The sequence below is a fragment of the Saccopteryx bilineata genome, chromosome 8 (genome assembly GCF_036850765.1).
Source record: "Saccopteryx bilineata isolate mSacBil1 chromosome 8, mSacBil1_pri_phased_curated, whole genome shotgun sequence".
Taxonomy (NCBI): domain Eukaryota; kingdom Metazoa; phylum Chordata; class Mammalia; order Chiroptera; family Emballonuridae; genus Saccopteryx; species Saccopteryx bilineata.
This window is the reverse complement of record NC_089497.1, coordinates 28288343-28316169: the sequence shown is the minus strand read 5'-3', so window position 1 is coordinate 28316169 and position 27827 is coordinate 28288343. Positions and strand designations below refer to the sequence as shown.

The following is a 27827-nucleotide window of genomic DNA, read 5'->3' as shown; positions in this document are numbered from 1 at the left end:
TTATTGGCTATGTTTTAAATGATCTGATGTAAAAATGTAAGCTGTGTAGCATCTACAGAATTCACTTTGGGAGGCTGTGAAACCAGCTCAAGGAGAGGGATTATGAGGATGGCTATCAGTAAATATGAAAGGTAAGTGGGAGGTCGTCTGACTTTAAAACGCAAATATAATTGAAATTTATGATATATTCCCTTTTGAGGGCAACTGAAGACACCTTAAGTGGAGGAAAATTCAACTTCCAGAGGTTGAAAGGGAGGCCCATATGCTGTTCTTTGGAAAAGAACTATCCTACATTTTGAGATAAGTTGGATTGTGAAGACAGTCAGTGGTTTTAACAAATAATAGGACAGATGCTCAGAATTCCAGGCATTGGTTTGCATTTGAGCTGGTTCTCACATGGGCAACTATGCTTCTTACTCAAGGACTAATTGCAGAACTGTGGCAAGGATTTTAAACACACACACATACATGAATCATGGTTAATGGTTTTCCTAAGAAAAGTTGGAAAGTGCAGCTAATAGAAAATATACCTCTTATTCAGCATTTTAAATACTGACCTCACCCGCATCTTGCCTTCGCCATCAACAAGTCAAACTGGTAGGACTTGCACCCTTCTGACTGATGCCTTTGTCTTGCATAGGCCACAACAAAGGGATTTTAAAAATCCTCTTAAGACTCTCCTGGTCACCCTCCACCAGCCCTGGTGGTGGCCAGAAGAGGCTGGGCTCCCACCATCAGGCAACCCAGTATTTCCTTCTTGGGTTCCACACCCACAGCTGGTGTTATTGCAGCTGGGTGTGGTGGGATGGGAGAGCACACAGGGTCAGGCTGGAATGCTGGGCTGCAGGCAGCATTCATAGCCTCTTGGCTGGATGGTGGAGTGTTGGCCCTGGCCTCATGGCTGGATGATGGAATGCTGACCCGGGATGCTGGGCTGGGTGGTGGAGCGCTGGGCCAGGGCTTGGGGCTGGGTGGTGGAGGGCTGGCCCGGGAGGCTGGGCTGGATGGTTGAGCGCTGGGCCAGGACTTGGGGCCGGGTGGTGGAGCGCTGGCCCGGGAGGCTGAGCCAGGTGGTGGAGTGCTGGGCCAGGACTTGGGGCCAGGTGGTGGAGTGCTGGCCTGGGAGCCTGGGCCCGGTGGTGGAGCGCTGGCCTGGGAGGCGGGGCCAGATGGTGGAGTGCTGGACCTGGAGTCTCGGCCCGGTGGTGGAGTGCTGGCCCGGGAGGCGGGGCCAGATGGTGGAGTGCTGGACCTGGAGCCTGGGTCCGGTGGTGGAGTGCTGGCCTGGGAGGTGGGGCCAGATGGTGGAGCGCTGGCACAGGAGGCGGGGCCAGATGGTGGAGTGCTGGCACAGGAGGCGGGGCCAGATGGTGGAGTGCTGGCCTGGGAGGCGGGGCCAGATGGTGGAGTGCTGGCCTGGGAGGTGGGGCCAGATGGTGGAGTGCTGGCCTGGGAGGTGGGGCCAGATGGTGGAGTGCTGGCCTGGGAGGTGGGGCCAGATGGTGGAGCGCTGGCACAGGAGGCGGGGCCAGATGGTGGAGTGCTGGCCTGGGAGGCTGGGTCCGGTGGTGGAGTGCTGGCCCGGGAGGCGGGGCCAGGTGGTGGAGTGCTGGCCCGGGAGGTGGGGCCAGGTGGTGGAGTGCTGGCCTGGGAGGCGGGGCCAGGTGGTGGAGTGCTGGCCCGGGAGGCGGGGCCAGGTGGTGGAATGCTGGCCTGGGAGGCTGGGTCCGGTGGTGGAGTGCTGGCCTGGGAGGCGGGGCCAGACAGTGGAGTGCTGGCCCGGGAGGCGGGGCCAGGTGGTGGAATGCTGGCCTGGGAGGCTGGGTCCGGTAGTGGAGTGCTGGCCCGGGATGCGGGGCCAGACAGTGGAGTGCTGGCCCGGGAGGCTGGGCCGGGTGGTGGAGTGCTGGCCTGGGAGGCAGGGCCAGATGGTGGAGTGCTGGCCTGGGAGGCGGGGCCAGATGGTGGAGTGCTGGCCTGGGAGGCGGGGCCAGATGGTGGAGTGCTGGCCTGGGAGGCGGGGCCAGATGGTGGAGTGCTGGCCTGGGAGGCGGGGCCAGATGGTGGAGTGCTGGCCTGGGAGGCGGGGCCAGATGGTGGAGCGCTGGCACAGGAGGCGGGGCCAGATGGTGGAGTGCTGGCCCGGGAGGCTGGGTCCGGTGGTGGAGTGCTGGCCCGGGAGGCGGGGCCAGGTGGTGGAGTGCTGGCCCGGGAGGTGGGGCCAGGTGGTGGAGTGCTGGCCTGGGAGGCGGGGCCAGGTGGTGGAGTGCTGGCCCAGGAGGCGGGGCCAGGTGGTGGAATGCTGGCCTGGGAGGCTGGGTCCGGTGGTGGAGTGCTGGCCCGGGAGGCGGGGCCAGACAGTGGAGTGCTGGCCCGGGAGGCGGGGCCAGGTGGTGGAATGCTGGCCTGGGAGGCTGGGTCCGGTAGTGGAGTGCTGGCCCGGGATGCGGGGCCAGACAGTGGAGTGCTGGCCAGGGAGGCTGGGCCGGGTGGTGGAGTGCTGGCCTGGGAGGCAGGGCCAGATGGAGTGCTGGCCCGGGAGGCTTGGCCTGGTGGTGGAGTGCTGGCCAGGGAGGCAGAGCCAGATGATGCAGTGCTGGCCACGGAGGCTGGGCCCGGTGGTGGAGTGCTAGCCCGGAAGGCTGGGCCTGGTGGTGGAGTGCTGGCCCCGGAGGCGGGGCCAGATGATGGAGTGCTGGCCCCGGAGGCTGGGCAGGGTGGTGGAGCCCTGGCCTGGCACTCTGGGTTGGACATACCTCCTTCTGGGCTACTGGCAGAGCCCTCCTCCACTGGAGCCTGAGGTGAGGGAACGATGATGTCATGCGTCTGAGGGCAGGGCCTTAAGGGGACAGTGTGTCCATTCCTCTGATATTTCCTTGCCTCCAAGAGGAGGTAGGTCCCCATTATGTGATCATATGACTGTTTTCTCAGTGCCTCCTGTATCTCATGGTGCTGGATCCCGATGCGGATCATCTCTTCTATAATTTCGGGGTCCAGGTTCCCCCGGGGCACGTCACCGTATGGCTCTAGTTGTTCCTTCTCGCCATTATTTACCCACAGATCTTTGAGGATTTCATCAGCGGCTGACCTCTCGCTGGGGTTGAGAGCCATTAATTTCTTTAGTAAGGCTTGACACTCCACCGACAAAAAACCTGGTATGGTGAATTTCCCAGCCATAATTTTCTTTTTCACTTTAGTTAAGTCCCAGCCCTTAAATGGCAGCTTTCCTGTCACCATCTTAAACAGGATTACACCGAGGCCCCAGATGTCCACTTTCCGGCCCTCATAAGTTTGGCACTGCAGCATCTCGGGCGCCATAAAGCATTCCGTCCCACAGTATGTGTCCAGTTCGTCCTTTTTCATCCTCCTCCCTGAACCAAAGTCTGTGACTTTGATGTTATTGTCCGCATCGACCAGGACGTTCTCCAGCTTTAGGTCCCTGTGGACGATACCCAGCCTGTGGCAGTACTGCAGTGCTAAAATGAGCTGCCTGAAAATGCGCCGCGCTTCCGCCTCGGTGGTCGGGCGGTGGCGGGGTAAATAGTTGGAGAGGTCACCGCCGCTGGCATACTCCATAATAATGAATAGTGTGGAGTCCGTGACAATCACCTCCACCAGCTTTACCACATTGGGATGGTTTAAAGCTTTCAGGTACTCAACCTCCCAGAAGGCGTTAGGGCAGTCCCCTAAGTTTTGAATTTTTACAGCGACGAGTATGCCCGTTGGCAAGTGCCGGGCCAGCTTTACTGTGCCTGAGCCCCCTGTGCCCAAAGTGCGAATAAACCGATAATTTCCCACCTCAGATAATTTGCCCTTCTTCCACCTAGTGGTTACTCCAGGCATGGTACTTGATGATGTTAAAGTTCGGATCTAACCAAATCGGAATCCAAAAAGAGTAATCCGAGTCACAGTCCGAGTTCCAAATCCAATACAATCAATCCGAGTCCACAAATCAAAATCCAAAAAATCACAGTCCAAATGTGTCTAAAACCTCAGGTCACTGTAACGCTTCCTGGGCTGTAACAGACAAAATGCTCAGCCCAGCCAGGGCCTTATATAGGTCAGTTTGTAATTCCATCACAATGGTGCCTTTATGAGGTCAGAGCCAATCATGGCCAATCATGGCTGAGGATAAACCACTGTGTTTTTTTCTCCCTTTCGTGTCCCATAACCCTTTTACTAAAGAAAATAAATAAAAGAACCCCCAAAGAGCTTTCTGTTTATGTGAGATAGTAAATAAAGATTGATATTGACTATATTGAAAATAAAAATCTAAGATGCAAAACCCTGGGGCAGGACCAGGCCACGCGCGAGGAGGCCTGTGTGGCTGGAGTAAAGTGAGAGAGGGGGAGAGAAGGAGAAGGTGAAAGCAGGGAGGGGATGGGGGCAGGTAGTGCAGGGCCTTGTGGGTCGCTGTGAAGGCTTGGGCTTCTAGTCCAAGGGATGGAGGTGGGAGCCCTAGAGGGCTGTGGGCAGATGGGAGACAGGACTTGACCGGTATTCAGGGGTGTTGCGGGGAGGTCACACTGTGCAGGTGCAGGGATTGAATACAAATCAGGGAAGAGATCAGGAAAGAGAGGGCAACTTTACCCAGACTCCTGTTTGGTGCCTTTTGAATTTTGAATCTTGGGAATGTATTCCTTGTTCAACAGAAAAAAATTTAAGTACACATCTGTTGATTATTTGTGTGCAGTGCTATGTTGACTGTGGGCAGGCTGGGGAGTTGGGCGGGGAGGTCTCTCACTTCCCCTGTGTCTCCCCAGGCAGTGGGACAGGGAGACTGGGCAGGAGAGATAAATTTGTGAGATTCAAATGCAGCCCGATGCCCTTCCCTCAATTCTGTCCAAGCCAAGCTGTGGCTGTGCAAGTCTTATGACACTGGGCAGAGCACTACCCTACCTGGGCCCAGAGAGTGGGAGAACATTTGTTAACTATCCAAGCACCTCAGAAAGACATCATTCCAAGCTAGGACATAGCTATTGACGTTCAAAAACAAATTATCTGTTATATATTTACATTTCAAAGTTTTTAAAAGGGAAACATTTCAAAAAAATTTCCCTATTTTTCTTTACAGCTGCTTGGCCTAGAGGGAACATAGGACTTCCCAGGAAACACCAAGGCCATGTGGGCATGTGGGGCTGGCCGGCCTGGGAGCTGGTGGTGGCCACCCGGGGTGCTAGGGCAGCAGGTGTTATAGCTGAGCCCCCAATTCTGGGAAACTGTGGCCCCACTGACTGGAGTTGCCCTATCCTATGTGGCCTCCTCTGCTTTTGCCAGGCTCTGCCCACTTCTAGGAGCACTTTTCCCAACCCATGACTCATTCCTCAGGTCTCAGCTTACTTCCTCCTTCCAGAAGCTTCTCAACTCCCCGAGGCTAGCCAGGGGTCCCCTTTGGGTTCCAGCAGCCCCCTACAGTTCCCCATCACAGCCCTAATTACCCCATAACAGTCTCTGCCTCTGGCATTGGGCCATGCACACTGAAAGGAGAGGGCGGGGTTGTCATGGGTCACCTCCAGGGGTGACCACTCCACTGTGCCCACAGGGCCTGCACACAGTAGGACCTCAATAAATGTTGGTTGGAGGTCCTGGCCGGTTGGCTCAGCGGTAGAGCGTCAGCCTGGCGTGCGGGGGACCCGGGTTCGATTCCCGGCCAGGGCACATAGGAGAAGCGCCCATTTGCTTCTCTACCCCCCCTCCTTCCTCTCTGTCTCTCTCTTCCCCTCCCGCAGCCAAGGCTCCATTGGAGCAAAGATGGCCCGGGCGCTGGGGATGGCTCCTTGGCCGCTGCCCCAGGCGCTAGAGTGGCTCTGGTCGCGGCAGAGCATCGCCCCCTGGTGGGCAGAGCGTCGCCCCTGGTGGGCGTGCCGGGTGGATCCCGGTCGGGCGCATGCGGGAGTCTGTCTGACTGTCTCTCCCCGTTTCCAGCTTCAGAAAAATACAAAAAAAAAAAAATGTTGGTTGGATAAGTGAATAGACGAATCCACCTTCTCACTCACTGCAGGTAACAGGTCTGTGTCCCCAGAACCCCCCACAGGCTCACACACAGCAGGTGTTCAATAATTGTCAAAATGACTTAATTACCAAGTGTAAAGCCAGTAGCCACAGCCACCATCACAGCCACCTGGCCCATGCAGGTTCACATTTGATTCGGACAGACAATAATGAAACAATGGAGGCAAGAACTGGTGGGCCATTAGCTTTCATCTTAGCTTGCACCCGGCGGGCAAGAAATACACACAGTGGGAAAACACTTCCCTTTCCATTCAGGGCTCCCAAAGCCACTGACTTATCCGAGTTTCCTAGAATCAAAGGTTTGTACCTCACCAGCCTTATTCACCTCTGTTCCCCATCTCCTTCTCTTTGCACAAACTCTGCATAAACTGGCTTCTCCTTCAGCACTCCGCCATCTTGGCTGCTTCTCCTCTCCTTTATGTGGCCTTTCTCTGCTCTCCTCTCTAATGCTAATCTCAGGAACCAAGAGAGAGAGAGAGAGCAAGCCTCGGTCTGCCCCATTTTATAGTGTAGAAATCCAAACCTTTAAGCCAATCTACAAATAAGAAAGTTTCTGATACAAAGCCACTTATCTAGGGCATAATGGAATTCCTCATGAGAGTGCACCACCACACAACATGCAACAGTCAAGGGTGTGAGGAAAAGCTTAGTTTTGAAACTAAGCCTTAGGCTATAATGACTTTGCCAGTTTACAGCCTGTCTCCCACACCCAATGCAAACTATAAGCGAGCAAACATATATATTTGCAAACTTATTTGACCGACACCAAGCACTTACCATGTGCCACGCCCTGTCCTAGCTTCTGAAACACCATAGTGAACAAGACAGATCTGGCCCCAGCTCTCTTGGACTGGACAGGTTGTGATAGAGAAACCATGAATTAACAAATACTAAAATTAACAAGAATATTTCAAATAATTAAAAAATTGAGGCAATGAATTAACAGGCTGCTCAGTCTGTATGGGCCACGATCCAGTTGAGAGGTCCCTGGCTGTTTATTCTGACCTTGAAGGCTACTTATAAACTGTATGACCTTGGATAAGTCACTTCATCTCTCTTGGCCTCAGTTCCCTCATCTGTAAATTGGGGACAATGATAATCGCCAGCTTCTGGAGCTGCTGGGAGAATGAAACGCACTCATCCGCCCTAGTCCCCTAGCTCCCTCCCACCCTGGCCCCCAGTCTGTCCTCCCCACAGCAGCCACGAGCCCTGTGAGCACCTGAATCAGGTCCTGCCCTTCTCAGGCCACAAGCTCTCGAGGGCTCCCACCTCCCTTGGTGGGTGGGGAGGGGGAAACCCACGTCATTTAAGTGGCCCACAAGGCCCTCCATGAACTGCTTCTCCCAGCCATCACCCCGCTCCAGCCACTTAGCTCTTCTTCCAACAGGCCAAACATGGCCTCAGCCCAGAACCTGTTTCCTCTTCTAGATCATCCTTATCCCAACCCACCCAGTTTTTTCCATGGCCAGCTCCTTCTCTTTCTCTAAGTCTTGGTTCCAGTTCCAATACCACCTCTCAGAGAGGCCCTCTCTGGCACCCCGATCAAAGTTCTCCTGGGATATTCCCATCACCTCACCCTGTTATCTTTCTTCCTTATTTGATGACTCATTCATGGCTCTCCTCTCCTCCAACTGGAAAGAGAGCAAGGGGCAATCACATCTGCCCTTACTGCACCCCACTGCCTGGGAAGATCCTGGCAGGCACTCAATCAATGTTGGTCAGATAAGCACATATTCATTGCCACTCTCCAGTTGTGTGCAGCTCTCTCTTGCCTCTGACACCTTCTATCTCCAAAACCCTGCCTACTCTACCCCACCGCAAAATCTATTCTCAGACCTTCCTCCTACAGGTTTCACTTCATTGCTGCTGGGAGGCCAGGAGCAGACCCTTGACCAAGTCTGAGTCCGTCGCAAAAGCAAGTGGCGAATGACAGCCTGGGTGACTCACACCAGGCCTGCTCTTGAGGGTGGCAGGCACTGGAGGAAAGTAGGTGCAAAGCAAATGTCAAATCAGACAGCTGGGTGGAGGGAGCCTTTAGCTATTTGGCTCAGCCCACCCAAATTCCTCCCTAAGCCCTCCCATCATTTCCTCCTTGGAAGTTTGGCTTCCTCAATTGTAATCTCTCCAGTTCCAATCCATGACTTTCGGGACCAGAATTCACCTCTCTGGGCTTCAGTTTTCCCCATTTGTACAATGGGCCCAACCATAGCAGCTTCTACCTTGGGGGTCATTTTGGGAGATTAGAAGATGTTTAGATATTTAAAGCCTCCAGAATCATTACGTGGTGAGTGCTCAACAGATTTTAATTCTATTCCTCTCAAGAAAGCATGAATCCCCTTTCTACCAGGCATGTGCAGTTAATAAGCCCTTACACTGTCCCTGGTGTTTCAGTGTTACAGAATGCTTTACTGATGAACTTGAAACAGTGGAATTGTAAATCCACTTCTGAGAAAGTAGGGGCTCAGAGTGGTGAGGATACTTGCCCCAAATCACACAAAAGATAGCTTGCAAAAGGCCAAGAGCCCCTGGCCTGCTTTATTATAGCCATATGCAAATAAGGAAGTCTCTGATACAAAGTCACACAACTCCAAGGCAACCCAAGAATTCTCTCAAGTGCAGAAACCCTTCACCCTGCATAATCAACCAACATCAGAACAAAGAAAGGGTGAGAGGAGGGGCATGTAAATTACTTCTAGCAACTTAACCAAGCAAGTGAAATGGGAAGATGGGATGATGGCAAATACTCAGCTTCATAGCCAATATGGAGGTGGGGGAGAATTTAGCCTTTTGCTAAGCCTGGAACTTACAAAGGCTTTGCCACTTGCAGCCTCCCATACAATAGGTCACTGGCTCAGCTGGAGTCCGCCAATCAAGGGATGTATGAGAAGCAATCAATAAATAATCAAAGTGAAGCAACTATAGGTTGATGCTTCTCCTCTCTCCTCTTCAAAAAAGGAGAAAAAAAAGAGAGAAACATCTGTATATGTATGATTCTTAAATATCTCCTTTGACTCTGTTGCAACTACTTCTTACTTACTGTAATTTTACTGATTTCCTCACTAATTCATGATTTCATTTTTCTTTTTTCTCTTTCTCTCCTTTCCTTTCTCTTTTCCTCCCTTCCCTCTTTCCTCCCTTTCTCCCTTCCTCCCTCTCTCCTTCCCTCCCTTCCTCCCCCCTCTCTCTTTCTCACTTTTCTTTCCTTCCTTCCTTCCCTCCTTCCTTCCCTCCTTCCCTCCCTCCCTCCCTCCCTCCCTCCCTCCCTCCCTCCCTCCCTTCCTTCCTTCCTTCTAGAGAGACAGACTCCTGCATGTGCCCCCACAGGGATCCTCCTGGCAACCCCCCTCTGAGGGTGATGCTTGAATCAACTGAGCTCTCCTCAGTGCCCAGGGCCGACATTCTATCCACTGAGAAAACTGGCCAGGGCTCATGATTATAATACGTTTGGTGTGTTCATTATATATTTGTAGAAAAATCATTATTTTACCTTCCCTGAAAATTATTATCTTTACAAATTTTTACTTATTGATTTTAGTGGGAGAGGAAGGGAGAGAGACAGGAACATCAATCTGTTCCTTTATATGCCCTGACCAGGGATTGAACCTGCAACCTCTGCGCTTCAGGACGATGCTCTAACCAACTGAACTGTCCGGCCAGGGCAAGAATTATTTTTAAATAATGGACATTTTCTCAACAATGTATGACTAAAGGCCTCTACAGAAGATAATGCTATTTTTGCTGACCTGCAACTTACAGTGGAAGTAAAAATTATGCTTTCTTTGCAAATGCTGCTTCAAGACCTAACTACTATAACAAGTGCAAGGACCAGTCTTTCTGTGCCCCCCTGTAGGAAACTATTTCATGTCGGATGTGAGGGACAAAGTGGACACAGAGCACAGCTGAGAAATTTCCAACTTCCACTTCTGCCCAGGAGATTCAATATAGAAACAGTTGTATCAATCAGATAGAGGATAGATAAGCAGTGTCTCTCTCTCTCTCTCTCTCTTTCTCCCCTGCCACACACAAGGAGGGTGAGATCTGGAGAGTCATATTCTTACCAGTCAGCAACGCTGAAGTCTCTTGTATCTGAATGAAGGCAGGTAACAAGAGACAGGAAAGGAACCAAACTCTCCCACCTTATTCAACAGATAAAAACAAGTTGTTCTGAGCAGCAATCCTTGCGGCCATCTTCATCATCTGTATCCCAACGTATAACCACTCTCAGAACTGTGACAATCCTTCAGCTTCCACTCTGCCATGTAGACCGATGGGCTTTGGAACAAGTGGTCAAAGGACCTGATCATGCCCTTCCAGTTCTTCTCTGGCTCATTACGTGATGGTCCAGCTTTGATGCATCACCTAGAAGAATAAGGAAACAGCTACTGAACACATTAAAGAAGAGACGGAACATCTCTGTGCAAAGTAATAGCTCTACAATAGCTTCCGTTGCTTGACTTCTCAGTTACCTTATCCTGAATGGGGGAAATAGTGGCAGGAATAGTTCCTGATTTAGAGTTTAACAACTGTTAGCTATTGATACTGTACATTAAGCTCTGCAGGGGGGAGGGGTGGTGTCGGATTTTTAACGTCTTTCTGTCTCCCACAGAGCATAGCAGAGGGGGGAGGCGCGGAGAGGGGGCTCGCTAGGTTTCAGAGAGATTTGGAGGGCACGCCCCGTGCCCAGCAAGCCCGACAGGGGGCGTTTCCGCGTGGGACCAGCACAGCCGGAACCCAGAGCTCGGGGTGCGGAGGCGCCGGAGCGCCTTCGCGCTGGGACGCGGACCCGGAAGTGGCGGGGGCGGGGTCTGCGCTAACGGAGGAGATTGGCCTCCCCGCAAGGATGCTGCTGGAACTGTCGGAGGAGCATAAGGAGCACCTGGCCTTCCTGCCGCAAGTGGACCATGCGGGTGCGGCGACGCAGCGGCGGAGGGTGGCGGGGTGTGGGGTGCGGGGCGCGCGCGGGGCTCACGGCCTGCCGGCTTCCCTTGCAGTGGTCGCGGAGTTTGGGCGCATCGCGGTGGAGTTCCTGCGGCGCGGCGCGAACCCCAAGGTCTACGACGGCGCGGCCAGTAAGGAGCGGAGGGCCGGCCCGGCTGGCTGTGGGGCGAGAGCTGGCCGTTGTCGGCCTGGAGGGGACGGGGCCGCTGCCCGGGCGGGGCGGGGGCGCGGGGCGTCTCGTTCTCCCTGCGGTCCCGTCAGACCCGAAGGCTCCGCAGTCGGGGCGCCCGGCGGCTGGGTCTCCGGTGACTGCGGGGGTGCCAAAGCTCCCAGGTCGGCGCCCTCCTGTGTAAGACGGGCACAGAGTGTGCGGGACAGCCCGGCGACCTAAGTGTCGCGCAGGCGCGTTATGGGGCCCCGCTCCCCTACTGGGGGGGGGGGCACTGTTGTCCCCGTACTGGGTGAGCGGTGACCGCCCGGCCTGAGGGCGCTGAGCATGGGGGTGGGGGGGCGCCTACCCCCGGCACTGGTCTCCAGGGGTGCATGCCGTAAAGAAAGGGACAAGGCGACAAATGCTGCAGGCTTTTGCTGGGAGTGGAGAGAGAATGAGAGGCTGTTGCCAACTCTTTGTTTTCCTCTTGATTTGAGAGCGACAGGCATCCAGTCCTCGTTCCACTGACTTGTTCCATTTAGCTGTGCGCTCATTGGTTGCTGACTGGGATCAAACCTGCGATTTCCACCAGCTGGGGTGGCGGGGTCGGTGCTTTAGCTACTTTGCAACCTGGCCAGGGCCTTAAGGGCAGAGTTTGAAAAAGAAAAGGGAATAATGGAGAATATTTATTCTTAAATGAGAGTTTGAGTAAAAGTGAGAAATATGACACAACAATTTATTTGCTCATTTTTCCTTTTTTCCTCAGGAAAACTCAGTGTGAGTAGTGACACTGTCCAGCATGGCGTGGAAGGGTTAACATACCTCCTCACTGAAAGCTCAAAGCTCATGGTAAGGGCTTGGGTAAACTGGTGTTAGTGAACCTTAAAAAGAGCATGTGGACCCTGGCCGGTTGACTCAATGGTAGAGCATCGGCCTGGCGTGCAGAGGTCCGGAGTTCTATTCCTGGCGAGGGCACACAGGAGAAGCGCCCATCTGCTTCTCCACCCCACCCCCCCTCCTTCCTCTCTGTCTCTCTCTTCCCCTCCCGCAGCCGAGGCTCCATTGGAGCAAAGATGGCCCGGGCGCTGGGGATGGCTCCTTGCCCTCTGCCCCAGGCGCTAGGTGGCTCTGGTCGCAGCAGAGCGACGCCCCTGGTGGGCGTGCCGGGTGGATCCCGGTTGAGCTCATGCGGGAGTCTGTCTGACTGTCTCTCCCCGTTTCCAGCTTCGGGAAAAAAAAAAAAAAAAAGGGCATGTGATGTGTACCACTGGTCTGCAGACCCCTGCCAGTCAGCCAGAGATTTCTTGTGGGTCCAAGAAAGAGTTAAGCACCCGGGTGTTGTATGAAGAGTGTAGAGTCTGTAGTCCAAAATCGTTGAGTCTGGCATCTTCACACAGCATCAGGGTGGTTAACTCTTTTGCAGAATGGCACCATTCTGCGGAGCATCAGTTAAAAACCCTGATGTAGCCTGACCAGGCCGTTGCACAGTGGATAGAGTGTTGGACTGGGACGCGGAGGACCCAGGTTTGAAACCCCAAGGTTGCTGGCTTGAGTAAGGGGTCACTCGGTCTGCTGTAGCCCCTCGGGTCAGGGTACATATGAGAAAGCAATCAGTGAACAACTAAGGTGCTGCAATGAAGAATTGATGCTTCTCATCTCTTTCCCTTCCTGTCTGTCTGTGTCACAAAAAGAAAAAGAAAACCCCGCTCTACATCATAAGCCCCCGCAGGTACCTGCTCATTTCAGTAAGGTTGTTGATGATTTATACTTGATTTGGTGAAGCTGTGCCTAAAGCATGTGTCTGTGCAAACCTGCTAGCATGAGTACCTACCTCATGTTAGTGTAAATTAGAACTGCTTGTATCTGCGTGTTATTGAAACATACACCGCAGTATGTGTCCTAAGAGAAGGGAGAGTGGAATGAGTTAGCTTTTTTGCATATTAGCAATGTCTGGCTTGATGAAGAATAGGAGAGAAAATTGGGTGTTTTAATGATTCCTTTTATAGTTTAATAAAGTATTTTTGTGTATCAGAAGCTTAGATTTTAAAATAGCGGGCAAGGTGGGCTCTCTCGGGAGCACACCCACGCCTTTCTACCCTCTCCCACGTGCCTGTTTCTCTCCTAAACTCTGCGGGCCCCCACAAGACTTGCAACCAGGGGAGCAGCAGGCAGTGGCCGCTCATCTGGGCTTAGCCACGCACCTGTCTCCAGCGCCTCTTTTATTTGACTTCAGTGAGCCGAGAGCCGTGATGCACTGCTGTCCCTGTGACTGACCTCTCGGGGAGTTCACACAGCCCGGTGTGACCCACTTCTTCCCTGTGACGTGTCTACGAGCCGGCACAGAGCACCACCCAGACTCTCTTGCTGCCTCTACCCTAAGCCCTTCCTTTGTTATTTTTTTTTTTTTAAAGATTTTGTTAATTGATTTGAGAAAGAGAAAGAGAGAGAGATAGAAAGGAGAGAGGAATGGGAAGCATCAACTCATAGTAGTTGCTGGTCATATGTGCCTTAACCAGGCAAGCCTGGGGTTTCAACTGGCGACCTCTGTATTCCAGGTCAAGGACTTACCCACCGCGCCCCCATAGATCACGCTAAGTCTCTTCTTTGTTTCACTGTCCCCAGCTTTAAAAAATGAACTCTCAAAAGCAAAAAATAAAATAGTTGTCTTTAATTAAGGAGTGTTGTTGCCTTTACTAGACAGAAAAGCGTTAGGGGGTTTCATGGCCTTTTGTGTATGTCAGCTGTTTCAGAATTTACTAGACAAAGGTAAATTTTGATGTTCTGTTAAATCAATTCACTTTAGATCTCTGAACTGGATTTCCAAGACTCCATTCTTATTCTGGGATTCTCTGAAGAATTGAACAAATTGTTGCTTCAGCTTTACCTGGACAACAGGAAGGAGATCAGAGCGATTCTGAGTGAACTGGCCCCGGACCTTCCCAGTTACCACAGCCTTGAGTGGCGACTGGATGTGCAGGTGGGGCTTTTTTTAAAGTTAATTGTTTCGGGTTTATGTCCTTGGGCTTATTGTGTTCTTTACCACTGTAACCAAACTTTGCTTTGAAACTTTAGTCTTCTCTTGCTCATTTTCTATCCATTTCATAAATAGTTCACTTTCTTATATTTTTAATGTGTCAAATTGGTTTAATTTTCAAAGATTGTGAGAAATTGATTCTTTTGGAAAAGAAGATAGATGGTTATGCATATTTTTTTAAGTGATGCTTAGATTTTTTTATTTTTAAGATTTATTGATTTTACAGAGGGAGGAGGGAGGGAGGTGGAGCAAGAAGTATCACCTCATAGTTGTTTCGCTTTAGCTGTTCATTGATTACTTCTGGCATGTACCTTGAGTGGGCAAGCTCAGGGTTTCTTTTTTTTAAGCCTTTATCATTTTAGAGAGGAGAGGGGGGCGGGCAGGAAGTATCAACTCCTACATGTGCCTTCACTGGGCAAGCCCAAGGTTTCAAACCAGCAACCTCAGTATGCCACATTGATGCTTTATCCACTCTGCCACCACAGGCCAAGCAGTGATGCTTAGATTTTTTTTAAAACTTCTGTTTAAATAAATACACAGGTCAGTGAAAGTACAGCTCAGTGAATTATAGTGAAACACCTGTGAAACCAACATTCGTGAAACCCATGATCGGCATCCTTCTTGCCTCCTACGAATTCTTATCCTTTCCTCTTTCCCTGACTTCTCATACATAGATTACTTTTGCTGACCTTGAACTTTGTGTATGTAGAATGATTCAGCAAATGTTCTTTTGTGTCGGGCACATATTATATTTATGAGGTTCAGTAGGGATTTTTTTTTGTTTGTTTGTTTGTGTTTTTTGTTTGTGTTTTTTGTTTCTTTTTTGTATTTTTCTGAAGCTGGAAACGGGGAGAGACAGTCAGACAGACTCCCGCATGCGCCCAACTGGGATCCACTCGGCACGCCCACCAGGGGCGAAGCTCTGCCCACCAGGGGGCGACGCTCTGCCCCTCCGGGGCGTCCCTCTGTTGCCAGAGCCACTCCAGTGCCTGGGGCAGAGGCCAAGGAGCCATCCCCAGCACCCGAGCCATCTTTGCTCCAATAGAGCCTCGGCTGCAGGAGGGGAAGAGAGAGACAGAGAGGAAGGAGAGGGGGAGTGGTGGAGAGGCAGATGGGCGCTTCTCCTGTGTGCCCTGGCCGGGAATCGAACCCTGGACTTCTGCACGCTAGGCCGACGCTCTACCACTGAGCCAACCGCCAGGGCCTGTTTGTTTGTTTGTTTTCCTGAAAAAGAAGAAGGGAGAGAGAGAAATTTGTTTCACTTAGTCCCATTTAGTTGTGTACTTGCTGATTGCTTCTCGTATGTACTCTGACGGGTCAAACCTGTAGCCTCTGGCATGCCAGGTTGGTGCTTTACTGAGCCATCCAGTCAGAGCTGATTCAGTAGATTTGAAAGCCATAGAAATGAGTGGTTTTTAACCTTTTTACACTTGGGGACCTGTGAAAGTAGGAGAATTATTTCAGGGACCGCTGAGGCAGATACCACCCTAAGCATCCGTGAATTTGGCTAAGATCACTGGGCCTGTGACCCTCACACAACAGCAGAGTGGTGGGCTTTTTTTTTTTTTTTTTTTTTAAGATTTTATTTATTGATATTTAGAGAGAAGAGCATCAACTAGTAGTTACTTCACTTTAGTTGTTCATTGATTGTTTCTCTTATGTACCTTGACGGGGTTTCAAACCAGCGACCTTGGCATTCCAGGTTGATGCTCTATCCATTGTGCCACCACAGGTCAGGCAGGGTGATTAACTGTTCTGTGGACCAGTGTGAAATTTCTGACGGAGTGGTCTGCGGACCTGCAGTTGAAAAACACTGGATTAAGAGATGTTTATTGAATGTCGTCCATTTGCTGACCAGAGCCTTGCTAAATGTTTTGGGAAACAAAAGTGTAAGATGCCTTCTCAGCTGTAAAAGATATGTCATTTATGAATATTAGGTGGTCTCAAAATAACTAGTAATTAGAGATAGTTGTGAAATATGATTCTGGGGGGGGGAAAAGAATAGAATTGTGTAAATCAACGTACAACTGAGTATTTCAAGAAAGCTGTAGCTCAGGTAATTTGGTTCAGTGTACACAGGAGTGATCCAGAAAGGATTCAGCAAAAGGAGGTGGAATCTGAGAAGGATAAATGAATGGAGAAAACCAGGGTAAATGTTCTTGGTAGAGGAGACAGTGTCTGCTGCCAAGGCCCGAGCGCATGGGAATGAGCGTGTTGAGTATGTGGCCTAGCGCACCAGCCCTGCCAGCATGCTGGAATGACCCGGGAGCTTTCAAAAACTAGGTTCCATCCCCCCCCAGAGATTCTGACTTAATGGTAAGGGGTTTGGCCAGGACATCAGGATTTTTAATAATTCCCCATTCCCCCAGGTAATTCTAATATGCAGTAAAATTTGTAAACTACTGTTTTGCTGAATTCTTCCTGATTCCAATATTGGTGAGGTGGTCCAAATAGGTTACAGAAATTCAGTGAGGGGAGTTGAGCCATTATAATCTAGTGTGATGAGTGCTTGAATAGATATTAAGACAGGATATGGTATAAGCCACGTTATAGACTCCACAAGGACGGGTACAGTGTCTTGTTGACTCCTATGTCCCCAGCACAATGCCTGGCACAGAATAGGCATTCACTGCTAAATATAAAAACGGCGGGGAGGGGCCTGACCAGGCAGTGGTGCAGTGGATAGAGCGTCGGACTGCGATGCGGAAGATCCAGGTTCGAGACCCCAAGCTCACCAGCTTGAGCGTGGGCTCATCTGGTTTGAGCAAAAGCCCACCAGCTTGAACCCAAGGTCGCTGGCTCCAGCAAGGGGTTACTCGGTCTGCTGAAGGCCCATGGTCAAGGCACATATGAGAAAGCAATCAATGAACAACTAAAGTGTTGCAACGTGCAATGAAAAACTAATGATTGATGCTTCTCATCTCTCTCCGTTCCTGTCTGTCTGTCCCTGTCTATCCCTCTCTCTGACTCACTCCCTGTTTCTGTAAAAAATAAGTAAATAAAAAAAAAACAAACAAACAAAAAAAAAAAACGGCGGGGAGGGGACTGGCGGTGGTAAACACCGTCTTAAATAAAGTATTGGTCAGGTATTTCTTGTGTGCCTGTCCTGTGGTATGGAGACAGCAGAGAACAAGGCACAGTGGCCACTCTGGGGATCATAAGCAGCAAGTCCTGTGGAGCTGGTGGGGAGGAGGAGATGGCTGGCCAGGCCTCTGTGTTCGGGTCCTTTCCTGACAGCGGGCAGAGGAGGATGGGGATGTGCGTGTTCCTGTGGCTCAGCAGTGACTGCACGTTTCTAACTGGGGTATCTCCTGACTCTTTGCATCCTCTAGGCCCGAGAGGCTCTTTATTTTTCTTGATTTGCTTTGAGTTTTTTCCATTTTGAAGACATTTCTTAGAAGTTAGAAAGTTAAGCAATTGAATTTTCTAAAGTTAAACTCAAGAGTGCTCATTTATCCAGTGAAATGAGTTTGAACGGCTGTGTTACCACAAGGATTAGCCCCGTTTAGTGTGTGCCGCCGAGGTGAGCACAGGGATTAACACGGACTAAAGTTGAGGGTGTACAGAAAGAGTGTTGCCTCGTGGTGAAACGCATTTAAAAAAGCTACTTGGAGAATTGATTTTGTGAGCTTACTAATTGAAATTATTACAACAGATTTTAACTGGAGTGTATTCTGTGTATGGGAGGAAGACTTGTCAAATGAAAATCAGCTTAAAGGCTAGGAAACTAGTAACAGTACAGAAGCTTTTGTTTTTTGAGTAACTGATTTGTCTCCTGGAGACGAGTGGTGAATGAATAGTTACCATCTAATTATTGTGCATTTGCTTATGGGGAATAAATTAATCATCATAGTTTAGATTCTAATAGAAACATTTCTTGTACTTCATAAATTGCAAGTGTAATTAATGCCTTTGTTAATAGCATCAGTAAATATTGGATGTATCTGAGATTAGTGAAGGAAGATGTTACTCTTTAGGGATGATTTATTTAAAATTGCTATCATTTTTACAGGGAGAAGGGCAGAATTTCGTCCTCATTAAAAATAAGTTCATACATATTATGAATTTTGTGGAGTACTACTGTCAAATTTCTCTCTGAGAAAAATTAGGCCTAGTTTTTCTTGCTAGGTATTTGTTAAGAATGTTATGTAATCTTTATCTACAAATTTTAAAGAATGGTGCAGATACCTGTCTGTAAAGATTATTAATTTAGATACTGTGTTATCTAAAAATGGGAGGGTAGCCTGACCAGTGGTGGCACAGGAATAAAGTGTTGACCTGGGACACTGAGCTCACCAGCTCGAGTGTAGGGTCATTGACACAATCTCAGGGTTGACCTGGGACTCTGAGCTCGCAGCGTGAGTGCAGGGTCACCTGACCAGTGGTGGCACAGGAGTAAAGCGTTGACCTGGGACACTGGTCTCGCCAGCTTGAGTGCAGGGTCATTGACACAATCTCAGGGTTGACCTGGGACTCTGAGCTCGCAGCGTGAGTGCAGGGTCACCTGACCAGTGGTGGCACATGACTAAAGCGTTGACCTGGGACTCTGAGCTCGCCAGCGTGAGTGTGGGTCACCTGACCAGTGGTGGCACAGGAATCAAGCGTTGACCTGGGACTCTGAGCTCGCCAGCGTGAGTGCAGGGTCACCTGACCAGTGGTGGCACAGGAATAAAGCGTTGACCTGGGACTCTGAGCTCGCCAGCGTGAGTGCAGGGTCACCTGACCAGTGGTGGCACAGGAGTAAAGCGTTGACCTGGGACTCTGAGCTCGCAGCGTGAGTGCAGGGTCACCTGACCAGTGGTGGCACAGGAGTAAAGCGTTGACCTGGGACTCTGAGCTCGCCAGCGTGAGTGTGGGTCACCTGACCAGTGGTGGCACAGGAATAAAGCGTTGACCTGGGACTCTGAGCTCGCCAGCGTGAGTGCAGGGTCACCTGACCAGTGGTGGCATAGGAGTAAAGCGTTGACCTGGGACTCTGAGCTCGCCAGCTTGAGTGCAGGGTCATTGACACAATCTCAGGGTAGCTGGCTTGAGGCCAAAGGATGGCCTGAAGCCCAGGCTTGAGCAAGGGGGTCACTGGCTTGACGAGTCCCCCGATCAGGGCATGTATGAGAGGTAATCAATGAACAACTAAAGTGCCACAACTCCGAGTTGATGTTTCTCATCTCTCTCCTCCCTCTCTCTCTTTCCTTACTCTCTCTCTCTCTCTCAAAAAAAAAAAAAAAAAAAAAGTAAATAAATAAAAATGGGAGAATAGATCGAGTGACCTTAAGTCTTTCAACAAAAATTAATTGCTTAGTTACACACCTAGATACATTTGGTCCTTATCTATCAGTGTAGGTAGAGAGGAAAAGAAGTATAAACTGCGTAATTGAATAAGTAGTATTTTCAATAATTATATTTATTACCATTTGCTTTTCTATAATCTACTAGACAAATGATCTTATACAGATAACTTACCTTACAATTACCTGTTTTGTGTTTGAGGACTAGCTTACCCAAAGGGATTAATATAGTTTCCAAAGTATTTTGAGACATTACATTTCAGCTTTGGATCAATACCTTGGGTTCTGTTTTTTTGCACAAATGACCTAGAGTTAATTGGAAGAAGTTAGAGTGTTCTATGTGGTGGTATTTAAGTTAATCCTGAAATCTTAGGTTTAGATGTGTTACTCACTTGGAATTCTCATTGATTTGGCTTGTCCTTTTGACACTACTGCAGTAGTTTTAGATAACAATCTTGCTTTCTCCGATAGCAAGATCTTTCAGGTTCATCTTGTACAATTCCTGTCCCAGACTTGAATCAGCTATTACTTTGGGAGGTCCTGTTTCCTTTTAAAGGAGAATGGTCTGCGAGCACACTTTGGTGCGAGGGTCAGATAGCATCATTTCCAAGTTGGTCATTGTTTCTAGTGGGTTTTTTCTTTTTCTTTTAACAATATATCGATGGTACATTTTAAAAATTTTGGAATATATCTTAGAAACAAAAGATTATATAGCTACTCAGTTTAGAGAAGAATGATAAAAACAAGTACCCATTGCCAAGCTTAAGGACTCGAACAAAAGCAGTACCGTACGATCTCCCTCCTCCAACGAGAATCGCTTCCGGCGCCCTGGAGGGCACCTCCATCCTGAATTTTTTGTTAATTTTTAGTGCTAGGTTTATTTACACACATTTTTTCCAGTAAACTGTTTTTTGATTTGCATGTATTCTTCAGTGACTTGCTTTTTTGGTTAAACACTTTCCTTTTAGATTTATCTATGACAATTCATGTTGCCACAGTGTATTTCTTTTTGCTGCCAGTTAGTAAGTATTTCATTGTATGAGTATTCTCAATTTATCCATTCTGTTGTTAAAAAATATTTGAGCTGCTTCTAATTTTTGGTTCTTAGGAACAAATACTATTAGGAATATATGTATATGTAGAAGAGTTTACTTAGGTCATCTGCCTAGGAGTGGAATTACTGGTAACACTTTTCCAACGTGACTCAGCACTCTCCCTGCAGTGGATGAGAGCTTCCATTGCCAGTACTTGCAGGGTTCCTTGTGGAGAGGTGTTTAACTCATGCTAGTCTGATATGTGGACACTGCAGCATTTTTATTGGCCTTTTGATCTTGTTTAGCAGCAAGAGAGAAACAGACAGGCAGGCAGGCAGGAAGGGAGAGAGATGAGAAGGATGAACTCATAGTTGTAGCACTTGAGTTGTTCATTGATTGCTTCTCATATGTGCCTTGACCAGGGTGACGGGTAGGGGTGGTGCTCCAGCAAAGCCAGTAACATTGGGCTTAAGACGACCATGGGACCATGTATATGATCCAGTGCTCAAGCTGGTGACCTTGGGGTTTCAGACCTGGTTCCTTAGCTTCTCAGGTTGACACTCTACTCTCTGCGCCATCACCAGTCAGTCTTATTAGCCATTTTCTTGATTCCTAATAATGTTGAACATATTTACTTATGTTTATCTGTTTGTGTTATTCTTTTGTTAAGTGCTTCCTTGGGTCTTCTACACATTTTTTTCTTGGTTTTGTTCCTTTAAATCAGAGCAATTATTCATGCATTCTGGATACTAATCTTCTTTTTTGTATATTTGCTACAAAATAACTTCTCAGTTTGTGACATGTTTTCCATTATTTTTAGGTATCCTTTAAGACAATGTAATAATTTTAATGTAGTTAAATTTGTCATTTTTTTCATGATGATTTGTGCCTTTTATATCATTCACTGTAAGGTTGCATATACTCATTTTTTTCCCAAAAGTTTTAAAGTTTACTTTTAATTGTGAAGTCTGTGATTTCTCTGAAACCTGACTTTATATATGAGATAAGGTAATTATAACTATTCTGTATTCAGCATGATGATTCAATCGCTGTTATGCTTTCATTCCATTTGAAATCAAGCTTGCAAGCAGAAGCCTCAGGCAGCAGATAAAACCGGCAGTGACTCTGAAGCTCCACCTGAATCGGAACGGAGGTCAGGGCACCGAGGTTCTGCAGACAGACCCAGCCACGCTGCTGCACCTGGTTCAGCGGCTGGAGCAGGCCCTGGAGGAGATGGGAACCCGCCACTGCAGGAGAGTCGTGCGCAATGTCAAGTAGCCCTGGCCGGGCCGTTCATTCCTTTTGAGTCATGTGTGCATTAATACATGCAGCAGCGACTTTAATTTTCTTCCTGTTGTTGTAAAGTACCCGTACCTCAATTCCACGGGTTTACGTAGAGACACCAAGTCCAGATGAATTTTGAAGAGTTTTATTAAAGGAGGAGATTTATTAAATATGCTGTCCGCATATGGCTGACATAGGGCAATTGCAAACCCAAATCATGTGCCCCAAATACATTTCAGGGTCTATTTATGTACCCTTGATCACACATGGGTGGGAGTGAGCGTGACATCATGGCACAAGCTTACAACATTTGTGTAGGGGATACACAGAAACATGAAGACTTTCAAGATAACACAATCAAAGATGTTTACAAATCTTTTGGGGTTCATCTTTGCTCCTTTGCCTAGAGGTATGTTACTCTCAGGATTCCAGGGAGGGGGAGGAACTACAATCAATGCAAGGTGGTGTATAAATTCTGTCTCCCATTGTAAGAGAAGAAGTTTCTTGGTTAACCTTTATTTTAGATTTAAAACTAAATGACTCATTGTTCTCACAAGCCAGAAACTTCTGCATTCTTTTCCCTCCCCTCCCCAAAGGAAGGATGGGACAGGAAAGCCTGACCTTTCCTCCTAGATTATCAGTATTAATTTTGCAGCTTTTTGATACCTTACTACACTGTGAGGGTAATAACTACATATAGAGTCTATCAAAGTTCTTTTTCTATGACAAGATTTGAGATCATGTTCAAAAGCTAACGAAAAGTTCCTTTCCTGGGGCTAACTATGGTCACTTTCTTGACAAATGAAGGTGATCTTATACTTTAGATGTGTAAATAGGATTGAATCAACCGAAAGTGAATCTTGACTGTTCATTTTTTCTGTATATTTGAATGACTATCCTTTTTTTTTACTATTTCTTTTGACTGCTTAACTTTATTATTTTTCTTTGTATTGACCAAAATTTTGAAAATGAAACAGTGTAATACTGTTCCTGTTCACAGTATTTCCAGACAGTTCAATGTTTTTGACCTTTAAAAGCAACCTGGGACGTTAATAGCCACAGAAGAGTTGAAAATAAATATGAATATATATATATATATATATATATATATTTGTATTTTTCTGAAGCTGGAAACAGGGAGAGACAGTCAGACAGACTCCCGCATGCGCCCAACCGGGACCCACCCGGCACGCCCACCAGGGGCGATGCTCTGCCCACCAGGGGGCGATGCTCTGCCCCTCCAGGGGGTCGCTCTGCCGAGACCAGAGCCACTCTAGCGCCTGGGGCAGAGGCCAAGGAGCCATCCCCAGCGCCTGGGCCATCTTTGCTCCAATGGAGCCTTGGATGCAGGAGGGGAAGAGAGAGACAGAGAGAAAGGAGGGGGGTGGGGGTGGAGAAGCAAATGGGCGCTTCTCCTATGTGCCCTGGCCGGGAAACGAACCTGGGTCCCCCGCACGCCAGGCCGACGCTCTACCGCTGAGCCAACCGGCCAGGGCCAAATATGAATATTTTTAAGGTGCTATATTGCTTAGACAGTTCATGCATTTTTCTTTGCATTTGAAGATAAGTACTTGCCATGTTGCTTAATTTTGAGTTGTTGTGGCTAACTAGCTTCAGTGTTGAGTGCTCGAATTTATGTGATTTATACTGCATTTTATTAACTCTTTGAGTAGTATGAATGCTCATGTATGTCCTCTTGCATCCTGACCATCCAGAGTACAATCATACAAAAATTTGTATTTTAAAAATGTGTAAGGCAACATTAAAAAAAGGCAAATGTATGTTTTTCTTATTTCCATAAATTGGTTATCAAACAATTATAAGTTAATAAAACTGTAACTGGAACTAATTTTATTTTTTTAAAAAAACAACAAAACAAAACAGAACTCACTTCTGAGAGTCAGCAAACATGAAAGAAACTCACTCCTCAAAGGGGTAAGGACTCCCTTTTTTCCCTAGTACCCAAAGCATCTAGGAGACATGCTGTCATTCACTTTTATAAACGTGTGTAGGGGTAATAGAATTGATTCTTAATTGTCTGGGTAAAAGTTATAGTCACTTTTGCCTGACCGGTGGTGGCCCAGTGGATAGAACATTGACCTGGAATGCTGAGATCCTAGGTTTGAAACCCCAAGGTCACTGGACTGAGCCCAAGGTCATTGACTTGAGCAAAGGGTCACTGGCTCAACTTGAGCCCCATTGTCAAGGCACATATGAGAAGCATTCAGTGAACAACAAAGGTGCTACCACTATGAGTTAATGTTCTCATCTCCCTTCCTGTCTGCCTCTCTCACTAAGAAGAAAGTAAATAGCCTGACCAGGTGGTGGCAAGGTGGATAGACCATTGACCTGGGATGCTGAGGTACCAGGTTCAAAACCCTGAGGCTGCTGGCTTAAACACAGGCTCATCTGGCTTGAGTGTGGGATCATCGACATGACCCCAAGGTTGCTGGCTTGAGCAAGGGGTCACTGGCTCAGCTTGAGCCCCCTGATCAAAGCATGTGTGAGAAAGCAATCGGTGAGCAACTAAGGTGCCGCAACTATGCATTCATGCTTACCTCTTCCTGTGTGTCTGTCTTGCTGTGAGTGAATGAATGAAATTACAGTTACTTTCTATATTTCTGTTTGAATAAAGTACAAAGAAGGCAAAGGAGAACATGCTTACTACATTCCAGGGAGATATCCCTTCTTCCTTACAAATTTTGTTTTGTTTTGTTTTTTAGCAGGTAACTGTAAGCTATTCTGAAAAACTCAGATGCTGATGTATCAGGTCCGCTGGACAGAGTTCAGGGACACAGGGAGGGAGACTTAAAGAGAAAAGGAAGCTCAGGGAGGAGAATCATGGAAGGGTGGGAATGGATTCAGTCTTAAGTGAAAGATTTTCAGGTCAAAGTGACATTGTGTTTCTTTGATATGGGTTTACAGGTTTACATCTAGCCACTCTTACCAGGAAACAGGCCATTGAAAGAACAACACTATTGAAATCACCACCCAACAGCCCACTGCAGGTTTATGGGTCACTGTTTTCCCATAGGGATATGTTCTACAGTTGCAAAATAATCACATCAGGTATTAGCAAACTAATCAGAAAAATATTTTAATTACAGTGATAACTTGATTAATCCAACTTTCCTATTTTACAACCTCATAAACAGAAGGAAACTATATTGCATAAAATAGCATATGTTGTGGGGTTTTTTGTTTGTTTGTATTTTGTTTGTTTTATAAGCAACATGCCTGCCAAGCTGCGATGATAAAGACAGCCCTGTGAGGCTTCTTTTTTGTCCATATCTGGTGGAAGATAAGCAGGACTGACCCCAGCCAAAACTGAAATAATAGCCTGTGTCCCCTCGGGGTAGCCTTTCTTCCATTTCATATCCACAGTTCTCACCCCAGTCTTACCTTAGTCTTTTTACACTTGTATGAAACTTTCCTCTCTGTTCTCCATTATTCTTTCTGATGGTCTTCCTTCTGCGCCTTTTTGGGCCAGAGTAAGTTGGGAGCAGTCTCCTCATATCCCTTTGAACCTGGAGCTCACCTTTGAGTACAGGCCATCGACATGAGCCTCTTTCTTTTCCTGTTTAAACATACTCTACCCTTGTAGGCAGCTCTGCTTTCTTGGCTCTATGGCACATTTGATTGTTTTGTGTTTTTTGGTAGCTTGTATATGAACACATTTTCTGCAGATGCAATCACTGTTCTATTTGCCTGTATGGCTCATATGTCTGGACTCTGGGTAAAACATTTTGGGTTATTAGTGTGCCGGTTTTTTAGGATTAGCTGATGCATGTTTAGACATAATTGTCATGTCCTTCCTGTCTCAAACCTAGAACAGAGCTGTGAAGAAGAAATGCTCTTTGTCACAAAGCCTGTGTCCTTCACCGGCTGATTTCTTGGTGTTTCAGATTTCAGTGAGCTTGTTTGTATGTTTCCAAGCTTGGATAAATTAGAAAAGGGAGGGGAGTGGGAAATGGTAGGAAGAATATATATCTTTTTGAAAACTGAACGAGGAGAACCAGACAGCAAGGAAAGTTTGAAAAGTCATTAACTGTGTGGAAATGGTATGTGTATTGGGTCCTTATTATTTATGGTAGTACTTGGCCTTTTAGGGGATAATGTGAAAAAGTTAAGTCAGTCTTTGGAGATGGATGAAGGAGTTTGAATTTAGGCTTTGTGGCTTATGAGTCCTTGATAAATTCCCAAAGTCTTGTTTTCTTCATGTCTAAAATAGAAATACTAACATTGTTTTGGCTTGTGGGGTCTAAATGAGACTATGAGTATAGAATGTTTAGCATTGTGCCAAACTTAAGAAAATACTTGTGAGGATTGAGGTCTCATTATCTTATGGCCTTGAATTATGTCCCATGTACACTGTTACCTGGTGGTTCCTGGGTAGTTGGATTATGGCTGTTGATTCTCCTCCTTCATTTTTATAATGAGTTTGATAATGCATAATATTAAAAAATACAACTTGCAAATCTGAAGAAAGGAGAAAAAATGATCAGGAAATTTAAATACATTTTCAGTATTATTTCCATCCAAAGTTTTAATTCTCGGAATGATACATATATATATATATATATATAGTTCGCCAGAAAACTCAGGTATTCAAAACTACTCAGTGCCCAAAGGAGTCAGGAGGTGAGGCCGAGGGTGGACACACGGGCTTGGCCTAGGGTCCCCTCTTTTGTCCTTTTCTTCTCCCTACTAGTGGCAAAAGCACGGGAAGCTCAAGACATCTAAGACAGTTCTCTTCTGTTAGGTTGCTTGATTTGCAGCTGAGACGGTTGTACAATTCATAGACGAGGTCAACTGGGAAAGGCTGCAGGAGATTTTTTTTTTAGTATGTAAAGAGCAAAAATGATTTGTCTCATGATATGAGCAACGTAATAAAAATCTTTTTTAAAAAAAGTTTAGACTCCAAGGATGTAATTATCAGGTGTTTTCTTCTATGGCCTTTTTTCTCCCACTCTTTATCTTCGCCTTGATAGAAATACCAAATTCCATGCTTTTCTTAGGCCCTTAAAACAATTTATCTTCATGCCAAACCTCTCATTAAGGCTCCTCCCTCCCTTTACATTTTCTATTTTTATTTTTGAGAAGTAGTTCACATAAAATCCATCCTTTCGAAGTGTGCAATTCGGTGGTTTTCAGTATGTTCACGAAGTTGTGCAAGCATCATCGCTGTCAGATTACAGAGCGTTTTCACCGCTCCAGTAAGAAGCCCGTCCCCATTAGCGGTCACTCTCCCCCGTCCCCTCCCGCCACCTCCCGGCAGCCTCTGATGCCTCTGTGGCTCTGCCTCTTCTGGACAGTTCCTACCAGCAGGATTGGACGACACACGGCTTTGTGTGTCTGCCTTCTCTCACTGCGTGTGATGTTTTCAAGGTTTGTGTTGTAGCGTGTGTCAAATCTTCATACCTTTTTCTGACTGAATAAGAGAGCCTCTGACGACACATTTTCTACAAGGATGGTATTCTAGAATTATCTTCCCAGATATAAGTTAGAAAAGTCTGGGAGTGACTCCTTCCTAAGTACCAGTTACTAGTAGTTACTCTCCACTGCCCTGAGTATTTTATTCTTAGTCTCCTTCAAAAAGTTATACCAGGTAAGTAGCTGGTCAGCTAAATGGTTGGAGATTTAGCTGAAATTAGCTCCCAAGAAAGTTACATTCGTGTTCTCTTTAATTTATTTAGTAGATTTCCTAAAGGAGAAATCTACTTATATTTTCAACATAAGGAGTGTTCTGTGGGCATTTTAAAGGTTTAGAGAAAATAGGAAATCAGCTAAGATTTATGTCTTCCTGTATTCATTTAGTATATTTTTCATATTAGATAAAACCATGAAGAATTTATAAAAATTGTCTGGAGTGGAATAAAGACATTTACTTTTGCTTAAGTTCACTCCTCAGAATTTTTTTTAAATTTATTTTTAGCGAGAAAGACAGGAAGGGAGAGAGATGAGAAGCATCAACTCCTAGGTGCCTCACTTTAATTGTTCATTGATTGCTTCTCATAGGTGCCCTGACCCAGGGGCCCAAGGGGAGCCAGTGATGCCTTGCTCAAGCTGGCAACCTTTGGGCTCAAGCC

General features: G+C 47.5%; 2 protein-coding genes across 2 annotated transcripts; one reads left to right on the top strand and one right to left on the bottom strand.

The window, feature by feature from the left end:
• Positions 1 to 684: 684 nt before the first annotated feature.
• LOC136311650 (serine/threonine-protein kinase MARK2-like) lies at positions 685 to 3843 on the bottom strand. The gene is made up of 2 exons (XM_066240797.1): positions 2011 to 3843; positions 685 to 1911 (listed from the first exon to the last, which is right to left on the bottom strand). Exons 1-2 carry the CDS (start codon positions 3841 to 3843, stop codon positions 685 to 687), a joined length of 3060 nt encoding a protein of 1019 aa, XP_066096894.1.
• Positions 3844 to 10769: 6926 nt separating this feature from the next.
• On the top strand, positions 10770 to 23519 carry COMMD2 (COMM domain containing 2). Its single transcript, XM_066241511.1, has 5 exons — positions 10770 to 10919; positions 11004 to 11081; positions 11868 to 11950; positions 13905 to 14078; positions 21535 to 23519. The coding sequence occupies exons 1-5, from the start codon at positions 10853 to 10855 to the stop codon at positions 21730 to 21732; spliced, it is 600 nt and encodes a 199-aa protein (XP_066097608.1). The 5' UTR covers positions 10770 to 10852; the 3' UTR covers positions 21733 to 23519.
• Positions 23520 to 27827: the final 4308 nt, after the last annotated feature.

Excerpts from the sequence above, each read along its gene's own strand:
- LOC136311650 (XM_066240797.1), bottom strand. The coding sequence starts at position 3,843 with ATGCCTGGAGTAACCACTAGGTGGAAGAAGGGCAAATTATCTGAGGTG. Across the intron at positions 1,912-2,010 it reads CATCTGGCCCCGCCTCCCAG|GCCAGCACTCCACCACCCGG; the intron begins GCCAGCACTCCA and ends CCTGCCTCCCAG.
- COMMD2 (XM_066241511.1), top strand. The coding sequence starts at position 10,853 with ATGCTGCTGGAACTGTCGGAGGAGCATAAGGAGCACCTGGCCTTCCTG. Across the intron at positions 10,920-11,003 it reads GCCGCAAGTGGACCATGCGG|TGGTCGCGGAGTTTGGGCGC; the intron begins GTGCGGCGACGC and ends CTTCCCTTGCAG. Across the intron at positions 11,082-11,867 it reads GGTCTACGACGGCGCGGCCA|GAAAACTCAGTGTGAGTAGT; the intron begins GTAAGGAGCGGA and ends TTTTTTCCTCAG.